The sequence below is a fragment of the Rhincodon typus genome, chromosome 24 (assembly GCF_021869965.1).
Source record: "Rhincodon typus isolate 14 chromosome 24, sRhiTyp1.1, whole genome shotgun sequence".
NCBI classification, from domain to species: Eukaryota; Metazoa; Chordata; class Chondrichthyes; order Orectolobiformes; family Rhincodontidae; genus Rhincodon; species Rhincodon typus.
Window position 1 is genome coordinate 36,093,202 of NC_063355.1, and position 14,793 is coordinate 36,107,994.

At 41.7% G+C, this 14,793-nt stretch overlaps 1 protein-coding gene across 1 annotated transcript in view; it reads right to left on the reverse strand.

Moving 5' to 3' along the window:
- Nucleotides 1–1,902: 1,902 nt before the first annotated feature.
- The window catches only part of foxn4 (forkhead box N4), a 50,676-nt gene continuing 37,785 nt past the window's right edge, over nucleotides 1,903–14,793 (reverse strand). The window contains exons 3-10 of the mRNA XM_048611745.1: nucleotides 14,446–14,618; nucleotides 12,878–13,005; nucleotides 11,549–11,650; nucleotides 9,251–9,378; nucleotides 6,683–6,779; nucleotides 5,611–5,818; nucleotides 5,011–5,403; nucleotides 1,903–2,150 (exon numbers count right to left, since the gene is read on the reverse strand). Of these exons, the coding sequence (XP_048467702.1) occupies nucleotides 1,903–2,150; nucleotides 5,011–5,403; nucleotides 5,611–5,818; nucleotides 6,683–6,779; nucleotides 9,251–9,378; nucleotides 11,549–11,650; nucleotides 12,878–13,005; nucleotides 14,446–14,618 (1,477 nt within the window). The remainder of the gene's footprint in view (nucleotides 2,151–5,010; nucleotides 5,404–5,610; nucleotides 5,819–6,682; nucleotides 6,780–9,250; nucleotides 9,379–11,548; nucleotides 11,651–12,877; nucleotides 13,006–14,445; nucleotides 14,619–14,793) is intronic.

The following is a 14,793-nucleotide window of genomic DNA, read 5'->3' on the forward strand; positions in this document are numbered from 1 at the left end:
GTGCTTAATTCATATGAAACAGGTTTCAACTTACCCTTAAAAAATAAATATAAATTAAAATTTACATACAGTAATACTGTCTATCACAACAGCACCAACACATTCCACTGTACTGAGCTATCACAATGCAACAGAACGCTTACAAAGCAAAAGAGTTCACATTTCTAGGATCTACTAAGAATTGTTTAATTTGAGTTTTCAGCCATTAATGATGTTCAATTTTGTGCATTCAAGTTTGTTTCTGTTTTGCATCCATTGCGAGTCCTGGGTAAGCATTTTTTGTCCTCCAAAGTTCATATCTCTTAGTCGACCACAGAATAAACCCTGTCTCTTAAAATTTGTGCCTGTGTTCCCTGTAGGACTTTGTTGCAGTAGACTATCCAATTCAGAAAGCTAAAACACTTTTGGACTACCACTGGATATTTGTCCACTTTCTGAAAATTAAAAGTGATGCGACAATAACCAGTATCCTATTCAATAGAAACATAGAAGATAGGAGCAGGATGAGGCCATTCGGCCCTTTGAGCCTGCTTCAACGTTCTTCACAATCATGGCTGATCGTCCAACTCAACAGCCTAATCCTGCTTTCTCCCCATAACCTTTGATCACATTTGCCCCAAGTGCTATATCTAGTCACCTCTTGAATACATTCAATGTTTTGGCATCAACTACTTCCCGTGGTAATGAATTCCACAGGCTCACCACTCTCTGGATAAAGAAATGTCTCCTCATCTCTGTCCTAAATCATCTACCCTGAATCCTCATACTGTGACCCCTGGTTCTGTACACACCCACCATCGGGAACATCCTCCCTGCATCTACCCTGTCCAGTCCTGTTAGAATTTTATAAGTCTCTGTGAGATCCCCCCAAATTCATCTGAACTCTAGCAAAAACAATCCCAACCTAGTCAATCTCTCCTCATCCAAGAATCAGTCATGATTCCGATGATTGCATTCATCACAATTTCACTGGATTGCTAGTGGTTTCTAGGGTCCTTCCTTTTTACTTTCCCAGCTTCATTCTTCCACCAGGGTACAAAATCCTGCAATTAATCTTCTCGATCCTTCTAACTAAAATCATTCAAAACTTGACTCTGCAAATTCGTATCAAAAATAGGTTTTGCATTGTGATCTGTGGCAAGTTATCATCCAAACACAGCAGGACGAGCAGCACCCAACATTTTTCATAACGTCAACGGTGTCAATAATTTTGAAATTATTTATGTAACAAGCAACTTCATGGGTCTGATGGTCTTTTCTGTTTGGGTGCTTTTCCATGGTCTGCTTTGATTCACTGGATGTAAATTTGGTCAAATGGCTATAGTGGGCTGATATGTACATTGTTTGCCAGTCTGGGTATTATTCATCAACAAAACTGGACATAACCAAAAAAGTACAGTATTGCTTTGTTATAAATTCAATATTAATATGCTATCATTGAGAGGTAAACAATGCTAAAATCTGAACAATTTACAGATTTAACTTTGTAGTTAAACATTTGTTGTTTTTCCATCTCACTCCAAGGCTTTTGTAATCAGTTAATCAATATGTTTTTATTATTTACAAAAAACTATTCTTTAATGAGAACAGTTTGGCTGTTCTTCAGTCATGTCAATAGTAGACAATGCACTTTTCATATTCATCTTTTAAGCCTGTTCCACATGAAGGCTGCTTTTAGTTTGCTAGACTTGCAGACAGCATGGAGTGTAAAATTCCTTCCAAAGGCTGAATGATTTAAGACAACCAAATCCATTGAAAAACTACAGCCTTACATGAGAGTTAGATATGCTTACGACTTAAGAAGTGGCATAATAACTCTTTCCAGTGATGTTATATGTTTAGCCTTCAGTGCATCAACATATCGGTTATTAGCGGGTCCTGGCAAATCGGAGAACCATTTCTTTATTGCAGTGCTATTGGCTTATTCCCTTGTGTATTCAGGTATTGTGCTGGGACATTCTCCAAACTAGCATAGGTGGTGTAAAGACCAGTAACCTGCAGGTCAGAGAATGAATTTTCGCTTCCACTGGACACAGGAGTGAGACCAACTGTTCCAAGAGGAGACTCTGAGAGACGGAGCGGAGATGTGCTAAACGCACCGAGCGTGTCCAAGTTGAAACTCTCATCTTTCATTTCTTCCCATAGATTTCCTAATAAAGGAGAGAATGCTGGTTTAGGGTTTGTTTTTAGCTTTATCCTAACACTTTGATTATTATACACTTGTTTTTGAGGGAAGTTCCCATCTCTAAAGAAGGAAAGGACAAATAAACAAAAGTTTTAAGACAATTTTACCTGAAAGAAATTTGCTGAAACTTAATTCTTCAGCTCATTTACGAATACATCCTCAAATTCTGCAGCATGGGAATACTGTGAGAATCATATTGTGAGAACAAGCTGAGAAATGCAGTACAAACTAGGCATGTGTTCATGCTTCAGCCTGCTGGAAACTGCAACACTAACCTCCTTGGTAATTCTTTCCATTCTCAAGGATGAAAGCTCTGGGAAATATATCAACTGCAAGTCCAAGCTTCTGAGTGGAATTAATGAGGGAATGCCTGATTTTTTTTATTAGTAACTTCAATCATGGTCCGAATAATTGTTTGGGAACCTTATTTTGAGCATTTACTATTAAAGTTTGGAAAAGGAAAAATGGCAAATTTAATTTTTGTAATTTATCATTGTGAACAATCCAATGAATTCACTTCTATTTTTCTTTGATAACTTTTTCTCATTTCACAGATTTGGGGTTTTAGGAATTTGAAATTGTGTTTAATAAAATGTGACTGTGTCTTGTAACCACAGATGGAAGTGTAGTGTGACAGCTACTCTCGAACAGTCTGCTATTTGCCTTTCTTCAGTATATTAAATAAACATCCAGCGGAAGCTTGAGATCCTACACTAGTGGTTAAAAGGTAAAGAAGTTCAGTTTATGAGTAACCCAACAAAAACCATGACCTCCAATGGGATTAAAGAGGTCCCAATTTTATAGTATCAGCATTCCTCTAACGAAAAAGATTTGACAACACAGGGTTTCCCATTCCCTTATTTCCATGAGAATCACCCTGAAATCACATATATTGGATGTCATTTCCTTGGGATATTCAGATGACTTTCAGCGCATCCCCACATTGTTATGACCAAATACAGTCCAGGATATGTTGGATAGTAACTACCGGCTGTATCCAAGTGATTCTTTCCAACCGTTCCACTGTTATTCTGACAGGTTTGTCCCTCCTCTTCCTTCCACGTCAGCATCTCAATGACCATTAATCATTTACAAATCCTGACAAGTGTTAGCAGCCTGTTTTAGAATGGCAGACAACATATATCAAATGTTGTCTTTACCCAACAACTACACATGTCTTTAAGCAGGATTTGTGATGTGAGCTCTGCTGGCTGTCCCAGCATATGTTACCCATTCCTAATTGGTGGGAATTGAGCTGTATCTTGAAACATAATGGTGTATGTGGTGTAGCTCCTCCCACAGTACTGTTAGGGAGGGAGTTCCTGGATGTTGACCCAATGACAAGGACGGGATGGCAATATGGTTCTAAGGCAGAATGGTGTGTGACTCGTCGTGGGAATTCCCCAACACACAAAATTCCTCAATCTAAGTGTGCTATTTCTGAGTTCTGTGTTTCTGGTCACATGTATGATGCATAGACTGTAAAAATGCCAGATATCACACCAGCAACAGCGTGCATGTGGGTATTTCACATGTTTGAAGGACAACAAGTGAAGGAACTAACAATTATGCTATGTACATACAAAACTGGTTGCTATTTTGATTGTGGACATGGCACATGCTACCATTTGGTCTTGAGGAATCCTGATTGATAGGATGAAAGGCTCCTCATTGTAAATGGGCCTGGACACCCTCAGGTTTCTGCTGCGTGAGCCTGTGTTGCACAAAGTTACTCAGTAGGGTACCAAATTTGCAATCTCAATCAGGTCCATGTGCTGTCTGGTGTGGTAAATGGATTTGTCACACAAAATGAGACAATACCGAAGCATTTACGATGTTGGAACAAAGTGACTGCTGTTGTTAACTTGGAAATAGATTGCCTGAAATAAGCCAGTATTTAGTCCCTATCGCTTAACAGCTGTTGCTGTCATAAGCACATTCCATTCCCTAGATATGTCAGTTCCCATTGCACACTGATCAACACCAATTAATTTCATGAGAGATGGAAAAGGGCGTTCTCATTCCAATTTGTTAATATTTGTTAAATTTGTATATTTTGCTCTTAGCAGAGAGAACCCACTCTCTCCCTTTCCCACCTTAGTTTGCACCCATTTTACATCTTTTTTTTCTAACCACCAATAATAACCTTTTTGTCTTTTGCACTAAACCATCTGCTCTCTTGCTCCTCACCTGTCTCAAAAGTATGTAAAAAAAAAAAAATTTTGCAACATCTTTCAGTTTTTTTTCCATAGAATCCCTACTGTGTGGAACCAGGCCCTTCAGCCCACAAGCCCACACCAACCCTCAGAGCATTCCACCCAGACCTATTCCCCAATAACCCACCTAATCTACACATCTCTGAACACTACAGGCAATTTACCATGGCCAATCCACCTAACCTATACATCTTTGGACTGTGGGCAGAAACCACAGCACCCAGAGGAAACCCACACAAACACGGGGAGAATGTGCAAACTCCACACAGACAGTTGCCTGAGGGTGGAATTGAACCCAGGCCCCTGGTGCTGTGAGGCAGCAGTGCTAACCACTGTGCCACCATGCTGCCTTGAAGAAGTCATGTCGGACACAAAACATTAACTATCTCTCTATGGATGCTGCCAGACCTCCTGAGTTTCTGTAGCATTCTCTGTGTTTGTTGTTAATATTCTTCATGATTTAATTGAAATGCTGTGCTTAAGAGCTGGTATTTTCCCAAATGCAGTCACAAAGTTTATTGTTTCCAGTGAGGAATAATGATGGGGAGATAGTGCACTTCCATTTAGAGAATGTTTCAACATACAATTTTCTCTGCAGAGATCACTCACCGTGCAAAGCAAAGTCCATGATGGTTGGGTCGAGGGCATCAACATCGGTGTTCATGTCTGTTGTCATGCAGAATAAATCGGAAGCAACCCTGCTAGCTCCATGGTGCAACAAAGGGCTGTGGCTAATATCTGGCATGGCGTGGAGAGGTGGGGTCTGAGCTGGTGCTGGTGAGTCAGGGCTAATCCGCGTCTGTTGCTGTTGCTGTTGGATGTGGTGATGCAAAGGCAGGGGGTGCAAGGAAAGGGTAGCCACAGACTGGTGGGGGAGATGTGGCACCGCAAGGCTTCCTTGTGTGCTGGTCACCTGCGTTGCCATGTGAATTGTTCTCTCCGAATATTTTGACGGCCTCCTGCAGTTTTCTGGCCGATCAGATATCAATTTGTCCAATTCATCTGCAGTGAGAAAGAGGGTCTTTTGAGGATGAGATTTCTGGGAGCCTTAAGTAAATTGACATCTACCAACATTCGTCCCTCACATCCTTTGAAAGCACTGACATACTGGGATATAGTGCCACAACATCACCGTTATCTCCTCATAATATATTAGTTTGCCAAGGAAATTCTGTCTCCCCTCTGTGTTCCAACACCACTGACCATTACCTGGGTTTGCCATGCTCCTGCGAATCGCTCCAAGATCCTTGCGCTTCCATTTCTGCATCTCTTCCTCCATCTTTTCAATCTTGGCTGGATTGAGTGCCCAAAGGCACCCTTTCCGTGAAGAGCCACTCAACTTGTTCTCCACCTTCTCGAAGCACTTGTTCAACGAGAGGTTGTGTCTGACAGAATTCTTCCAGCCATCTGGAGCAGTCTGAAACAGAGGTTCAATGTCCTTACACAGAAAGGGAAATTCACAACTAATGGTCTCCTTCCATATCAAGCTGCAAACTGCATTGGCACGGATGGTGCAGAGTTTATGATTTCTATGTGTTTCCAATTTTCTTTTGTTCTCAAATGGAAAATCCGTGCTGATTAAGCAAAGGGTGTTAGGTAAAGAATATGAGTCTTCCTGTTGCAAGCATCATATGACACAGCAAGATGCATAGTTAAGCACTCCACACCTCAACACAAGCCATCAAAATGGCCTATTACTGAGTGAATTGCCAATTCGGTGACATTATTATGGGTATTATTAGAGTCTAAATCTCTGTTGATGAAGTGTAGAATTTAAATTGTTTAAAATCACCACGTTAACAGAGTGGTGCAGTGGGAGTGTGCTGGAGCCATAATCCAGAGGGTGATCAGTCAATTGAAACCATCCTCAGAGTTGTGCAGGTTAGGTGGGTTAACCATGGTAAATCCAGGTTTATGGGATGGAGGATAGGTCTCAGCAGGATGCTGTTTGGGCAGTTGGTGTAGACTCGATGGGCCAAGAGACCATCAGCTGCACTGTAGGGATCCTATGATCAGTTTGTTTAAGTACTTTGCAACCGGCAGAGATGAATTGAGCTATGGAATAATAGAACAAAGGTTCTTGGTTGCAATTCCTTGGCCATATACTTCAGGTCAGAAGCCAGACAGATTCCTGTGAGAGACAATCTCGAAAATTCGCCCCCCCTCCCCCCGCAACAATCTTGTGCTTTTTCTGTGAATGAAGATGGCCATTGTGATTGGATATTTTACTGCACTAATGAAGTTAACGGAACAAATTTTGTAGGTTTCATCAGTGTCCTACCTTGAAGTAAGGGAAGTGCTCCTTCATGAAGCTGTAGATCTCACTGACTGGGAGGCTTCCTGTTTTGCTATTCTTTAGTGCCATGGCAATCAGACAGCTGTCAATTAAATAAGTGCAAAAAGCAATCTGAAGCTAGAAGAATAATGCCCATAAGCCATATTTTAGAGTGTTTTTGTTGTTTTGTTTGGCAGGTTTCGTTCCATTGTAGCTGCCATTGCAAGGGAATTGGACCTTTTATTATTCTGGTCACTTGAAGTCAGCACTAAACACACCCAGGTTAGCTGTGGCACAAGGAAGGTCCTCTCCACGCTACCAAATACCTTAACCACGTATTGGCATCCTCGCTATACCGGTATCACATTTTCAGTTCCCAAAGTGGTCATCGCTGTCCATTCTGTTAGTGATGGCTACCAACTTATGTGAAATTGAGACCAATTGTATGAAGTGGGCATTGAACTACTAGGAACTGATTTGAGATTACTCCAAAATAATTTTATATAGGACACCTCCAAGTAAAAAACATGAGGCGTATTTCATCAGCAAGATTATAACTAAGGAAAGGGTTAGGCTTCTCAGCGATGCATTTGGTAACTTGTGTGTGAATGCAGAAAATGCAGGCAGAGTTCTAAATGAGCATTTTGTCTTTGTCTTTGCCTTTGCAAAGGAGAGAGATGGCACAGACATTTTAGTTAAAGAGGAGAAGTAAGAAATATTAGATAGAATTAGCACAATGTGAGTGAAGTACGTGAGGGATTCCTTGAAGATTCTTTCTACTTTTGTATATGTCACTCGTGTTTTAAGAAAGTGGAAAACCAGGGAATTACAGACCAGTTCGCCTGACACTTGTGCTGGGGAAATTGTTAGAATCTATAATCAATGATAACGTAACTGAGCACCTTAACACTTTGCTATTGATCAGGGGCAGCCAGCATGGATTAATGACAGGTTGGTCATGTCTGACAGTCAGTTGAGCGTGACTGTTAGTCATATGTGACAGACTCATTGGAATTTTTGAAGAAGTGACTAAGGTAGTGGAATGTCTATAGAAGTTGTTTATATGGACTCCCAAAAGGCGTTTGATAGAGTCCCAAGTAAGAGACTGTTAAGTAAGATAGAAGCCTGTGGAATTGAGGAGGAATTACTGACATAGCTGGCAAATTGAGTAGTAGGAGACAGACTGTAGGGATAATGGGTTGGTACTGAAACTGGCAGGATGTGACCAGTGGTGTCCCACAAAGATCTGAGTTAGAACCTCAATTATTCACATTGTTTATTAGCGACTTGGATAAAGGCATAGAAAGTCATTTATCCAAATTTCGATATTTGAAATGTTAGTTGGCGTTGTTGTCCGTGCAGATGATAGTCTCTCAAAATCCCTTTGTAATTTTATGCTAAGTGAATGAGCAAACTGTGGCAGGTAGAGTTCAAGGTAAGCGCGTGTGAGGCTATCTATTTTAGACCAAAGAAAGGTAGATCAGGTACTTTCTAAATGATATGAAATTAAATATCGTGGACATCCAAAGAGACTCTGTGTGTGTGTGTGTGTGTGTGTGTGTGTGTGGTGGGGGGGGGGGGGGGCATGCGGGGGGTAGTGGTGTGGGGGTGGCGGGGGGCGCGCGGGTGGGGGGTGGTGTGGGGGGTGTTGGGGATGGTTGTTGTTGGTGGTTCAGGCATATAGATTTTTCAATTGTCACAAACAGGTCCAGAAAATAATCAAGTGTGTTATCTCTGACTCCAGCATTGGCAGTTCTTACTATCTCTGAGAAAATAATCAAGAAAGCTAATGGAATGCTGACATTTATATCTAGACAACTGGAATATAAGGATACAGAAGTTATGCTACAGTTACACAAAACCCTGGTTTAATCCCACTTGGAGTACGGTAAGCAGATCTCAGCACCACACCTTAGAAAGGATAGATTGGCCTTGGAAGGAGTACAAAGTGGGTTTGCAAGAATGATAGCTGGACTTCACGGGTTATGAGGAGAGATTGTACAAGTTAGGCCTGCTTTTTTTTTCTAGAATTTAGTAGGCTGAGGAGTCATCTGATCAAAGTCTTCGTGATAGTAACGGGAAAAGGCAGGGTTGATAAAGGAAAACTATTTCCACTGGTTGGAGGCATGTTCTGAGAATTAGGACCAGACAGTTCAGGAGAGATGTTGGAAAGGGTGGTACAGGTTTAGAACTCTCTTCCACAAACAGTAGGGGGTGCTGAATCAGTTGTAAGCTTTAAATCTGAGGTAGACAAATTTTTGTTAAGCAATGGTATTAAGGGATATAGGCCAAAGGCAGGTATGTGGAGTTAGGCCACAGATCAGCCGTGATCTGTCAATAGCGGAACAGGCTTGAGAAGCCGAATGGCCTATTCCTATTCCTATGTTATGACTTCAGTGCTCAGCTACCAAAAAGTGTGAAGATTTAGTTGTTGCAAACGTCACTTCAGATAATTTCAGGACTGTAGATTTTAGATGGAGGTTTCCCATCTTCTTTGATTACGTATCTATTGATTACATTGAAAGCAACATCCTCATACCGGATTGTGGGGAACAATGTGATGGCATTACATACCTGTAAGAATAGATGGGTTTGGGGTAGGTCTTGGGTTGGAGGTCCTGGTCACCGTGAGTGGCAAGTCGGGGCTGTGAATACTGAGACTGTGTATGATAAGCTGGGCTGTAAATATTTCCAGGAGAGCACTGGAGAGTGAGAAAGACAACATAAAAGGTCAAAATACAGAAAACCGAAGGAAAAAATAACAAAATACAGCAGTAAAACCTCAACTGATTAGCTTCTACTGTTCCCCATCTAGACATTGGGACGGTTAACTGAGATGGGACAAAATAATGCCAGCTTATTTTTCCATTCACTTCTCTTTGGTCAGGTAGAAATGCTGAAGGGCATGCACAGGTCCCGTTTAGGCACAGAGTGATGCATTAAAGTACAAGTGCTTTAAAATAATGCAAATAGTTTTCAAAAGGAGAAAATATATCAGTTGTTCCTCCAGCTTGAGTGGGCCTTTGCTGGAACACTGTAACTGGTCTAGGGCAGAAATGTAAGCATGAGGTGTGTGATATGGTAAGTGACCAGAAGGTCTGGGAGTTGCTTGTGCATTGAGGGGGGGATGTTCTGCAAAGTGGCCACCCAGTCTCCGTTTGATCTCTCCAGTGTTAAGGAGATAATATTGTGAGCAGCAAAGGCAGTAAACCAGATGGAAAGAAGTGCAACCAAATCACTGCTTCACCTGGAAAGCAGTCTTTGGGGCCTTGGATGGTCTATTCCTTTTTCATTCGCAACATGCCATCCCACTTCATGGAATCTTCCCATGCAATTGCAGGAGGTGGAATTCTTGCTCTTTTACCACCTGCCTGCTCACTGTCCAAATACTCCTCTTGGGTAAAGCAGTGAATTATTTGTACTTTTTCCACTTACTATGCCGTCTTCACTGCTCACAATATAGTCTCCTCAATATTGGAGACACCAAACTGGATGACTGCTTTATGAAATGCATCCACTCCGCCCACAAGCATGACCCAGGCCTTCTGGTCCCTTCCCATTTCACACACCAGCTTGCTCTCATGCTGATATTTCTATCCTAGGCCAGTTACACCGTTCCAGCGAGAACGCTGAAAGAACAGCACCTTGTTTTCCATTTCAGCACCTTATAGCCTTCAGCACTCAATATTGAGCTAAACAACTTCAGATCATGAACTGTGTCCTCCGTTTTGTTTCCTCCGTTCCATCTCCTCACAGATTTCTGACTTTTTTTTTGGTTTTGCAGTCAGCACAACTGACCTATATTCTGCTCCTAACACTTAGTATTAGCACCTCGCCTGGGTCTATCTCATCTCTCTACAACCATTACAATTCTCTTTGCCTTTTGATTTCCCTCACCCTCTAGCATTCCCCTGACCTTCCCTCTTTCCTTTGTTCCTTCCCGCCTATTTGGACAGTATAAAACCCATCACTTGTCCACCTGGCCCTTTAGTTACAAAGAAGAGCCATATCGGACTTGGAAACTTTAGCTCTGTTTCTCTCCCCACATTTGCTGAGTTTCTCTAGCACTCCATTTTTACTTCAAATTTCCACCGTCACAGCATTTTGCTTTTGATTTATTTTAACTCCAGGGTTTACTCCTCACAGCCTGAAGGATGATGGTTAGCAGAGCACCAATCTCTGCCTGTGCCTTTACAGCTGCTGTTTTCAACAAATGTCTGCTCGCTACAGGAATTTATACAATGCAGAAAAATCACACCCAGGCCAACCTCACTTGAAACCATTGCTTTCTGTGTGACCTCAACTTGGCTGCAATTTCCAATTATCTGGCACTTTAATTATTCTAAATTACATGTTTTGTTCCATAGGTTTCACACGCAATTTTGTGGTTTTCATACAATTCCTGCAACAATACAAATGGACAGACCCAGCGAAAACACACATGCAATTCCTTTGCAAGCCACTGGAGGGTGCAGTTGGGGTGTAACTCATTGCAGGGACATTCTAAGTCAATGCTTCAAATAGTAGAGATAACAAGGTGTAGAGCTGGATGAACACAGCAGGCCAAGCAGCATCAGAGGAGCAGAAAGGCTGACGTTTCGGGCCTAGACCCTTCTTTAGAATTGTAGATCAAACAGTAGATCACTTTCCAATTCATATGAGCAAGTTGGAAAGGAGCACAGCTTTAACAATCATTTCCACTTTGCACATTTAATTTATCCATTTGATATCTGTTAAAAAAAACAATGCTGTTCTCAAGACAACATCCCACAGACCAGGCTAACTACTAAGCCCAAAGTAAATTAACTGAATCCTATACGAGTCCATAAAAGTTGACAGCATTGTGAAGGGCAATAAGAAAGAATACTGTACCTGCTGGCTGGGTTGTGAAAGGCTGTACAGCTGCTGAGAATGCACTTGGTAAAGGGACTGCTGTGTCTGAAACCCAGATGGGTGTTGTCCTGTAACAGAGTACTGGGAAATCAAAGTGGAGATGGGGGAGTGGGGAGGGGGGATAGAGAAAGTTCTCATCAATAAAGTTCATTTCCAGTGTTTAAGTATTTATGAAACTTCTGAATATTTCTTTTGTCAGATTCATAATTTTTTGTTACATTGTACTTTGTTGCCAAAGGTTACAATCATTTCCTTGAAAATGCAAGAAATTGGGTTGGATTGCAAATCAGATTTGAAGTTCAGATCCTTCCTAAATAGTTTTGTTTAATTTCTAACTTCCAGGTGAAAGGAAAGTCATATTTAATGGCCAGAAGACTGTACATAGCTTTTGTGTTTTCTTAATATATGTGTCATTGTTGTGCATAGCTTTTTTGGCTCATATATGACTTTCCATGTCTCTATCCCACGCGTATCTTCTCATTTCAAAATTTCCCTCAATTTTCAAGCCATTCAGCATTCATCTTTTTTTCTATGAGATCTTCCATCCATGATGTCTCTTACAAAGTCATTTTGTCCTATAATATGCTAGATGCTCTGCCTTTCCAGTTACATTCAATAAATTTATTTGTTCATTACGCACGTGTTTATTAGTTATGCAAATATTGAAGATGGGAAATGAAACTGCATGAGGAGATCGAAGATGGGTAGTCATGTGATAATCTCCAATCCCTTATTGTAGCACCTTGCTGATCTACATATGATCTACATATAAAGTTGTCAGTGGATTCGGCTTTCTGTGAGGAAGGATGCAGTGCTCCCATAAATTTAAAATCAGACACAAATTAAAGTTAGTGATTAGAACTAAGCCAGATGGAATAGCTTCATTGAAGAAATCGTATTTATTGTGAATTATATTATCGTGAAATACCAGTGCATGGTATATTTGCACTGAAGTAGGCAATTCTGAAGAAAGTACGGACTCGGGTGTTTTCTGAGGAGATCGGACAGTGCGTTCATCAATCAAACAGAAATGGCCTTTTGGGTCCAAATACTTTTCCTGTGGCTAAAGATCCTTGTTGTGTTTTCTTTTAAAATAAATTGTACATGTCCCTTGATCTAGTCTATACTTGCAGCTCAGTAAGAAATTAGAGTCAAACTGTCTCACCTAGCCTAAGAGTGGGCTCACCACACTTCAGCATGGGGTCTTGGGAAATCAGTGTTCATTAGAAAAGACAAATCGCGGACTCCTCTGGACTTTGCTACTCTTCCTTAACTCAATGCAAACAAGAATAATTGGCACAAGCTTACATTTTGCCCGTGTGTGGTCATAGTGTTCAATCCCATGATGCCATGCTGCATAGTTGCCTGTACCTGGATCATGGCTCCTTGGACTGATGTTGGCGTCATATTATTAGACATGTCATGGAGAACCAGGCCTAGGGGAAATCAATGGGAGGTGTTAAGTAAGTAAGTTTCAGCTCAGGAAACTGAAATTGGGTCTAAAGAAATGCAAAAATAGCCCACAATAATATCAGTCTCCATTTAGACTTAGATTTTCACCAGATTTATAACATTACTGCCATGTTTCTCTAGATGTTTGTTTGTATTCTTGCACCATCAACTCTCAACCCTCCCATCATGCAATTTAGACAACTGAAACCTGCTGCCGATTCTGTATAATCGTCTCTAGTGAGATTGACAAAAGATCGTTCCCAGTTGCAAAATTTCTGTCTGCTTCTCCTGTAGTGCTGGACGGCACGGTGGCACACTGGTTAGCGCTGCTGCTTCACAGCGCAAATGACCTGAGTTTGATTCCACTCTCAGGCCACTGTCTATGTGGAGTTTGTACATTCTCCCCGTGTCTGTGTGGGTTTCATCCGGGTGCTCTGGTTTCCTCCCACAGTCCAAAAATGTGCAGCGTAAATGCATTAGCTATGGGAAATGTAGGATTACAGGGATAGGGTAGTGGGATGCGTCTGGGTGGGATGCCTTTTGGGGTCAGTATAGACTTCATAGGCCAAATGGCTTCTATCTGTACAGTAGGGATTCTATTGCCTTTATGACAATTCTGTTGTGATAGTTCGCCCAATCCCAGCAACCTTCTTGATAGACCATAGGGTTCCTGTGCACCATGGAGAGGACAGGGAATTGGAGCACACTGGCACAACTGAGACTCACAGCAGGAGAAGTCAGTGAATTTTCATTTTATCTTCAACGTCAGCAAGTGGAACACATCTCCTAACCTTGACTTTACTGTTACTCACATCATGAACAGTGGGGCCTGTGTTTTAACCTGAAAGAAGTCCCATTCCCCCATCACCCCAGTGTTTGCTGACCTGTATTAGCACCCTGTCAAGCTACATCATTTTCACATCCCTCCATGGCCTTGCTCCTCCCTATCATTGTAATCTCCTCCAGCCCGTGACCCTCTGAGATATCTATACAAACTGGCCTCCTTTGTAACTGCTCCACTATTGGCGAATGTGTCTTCAGTTGCTGAAGGGGCAAGCTCTGGAATTCTTTTCCTCCAGCTCCTCACCTTGCTTTCCCACTTTCAGACATTCCTGAACGTTTTGACTAAGCTTTGGTCACCTGATCTAATATCTCCTTAGTTCGTTGTTGTCATTGTTTGTATTTATTTGCAGGACGTTAGGCTGCTATTTATTACCCATCCCCAACTGCCCTGGAGATGAGCTGCTTTCCTAAATGCTCCTGCGAAGTGCATTTCATTACATTAAAGGTGCTTTACAAGTTGTCGTTGTCGTTGTCAACAGGATTTTCAGCCGAAACCAGAGCTGCTTCTAAATGCCTTGAGATGTTTTATTACTTTCCAGGTACTATATAAATGTGACTTGTTGTCGCTGCTTCAGTGTTACCTGTTTGCGTTGTCAACGTTGGATTCTGGGCACTCAGATTAAAGTCCATTCGACCTGTCGCCATCTGTTGTAAACGGGGGACGTCAACAGATGTCAGCCAAGACAAGGACTGCAGGTCACTCGGGAGGTCATCCTCACTCAGCTGGCAAGGGTCAGGGGTCAAAAGGCTGGGCCTGGAGGCAGAAAGGTTTAACTTTTACTGAAGATACAAGCTGCTGTGTCCTGCGTCAAGCTCAACAAAGGTTGTTTATTCTGCCAGTGCTCTCATGGGGCTATCAATTATCACTTTACATCAACACAGTCTGATATGTTAAAATACTGGTCACACTGCCTATCCTTAGAGACTAG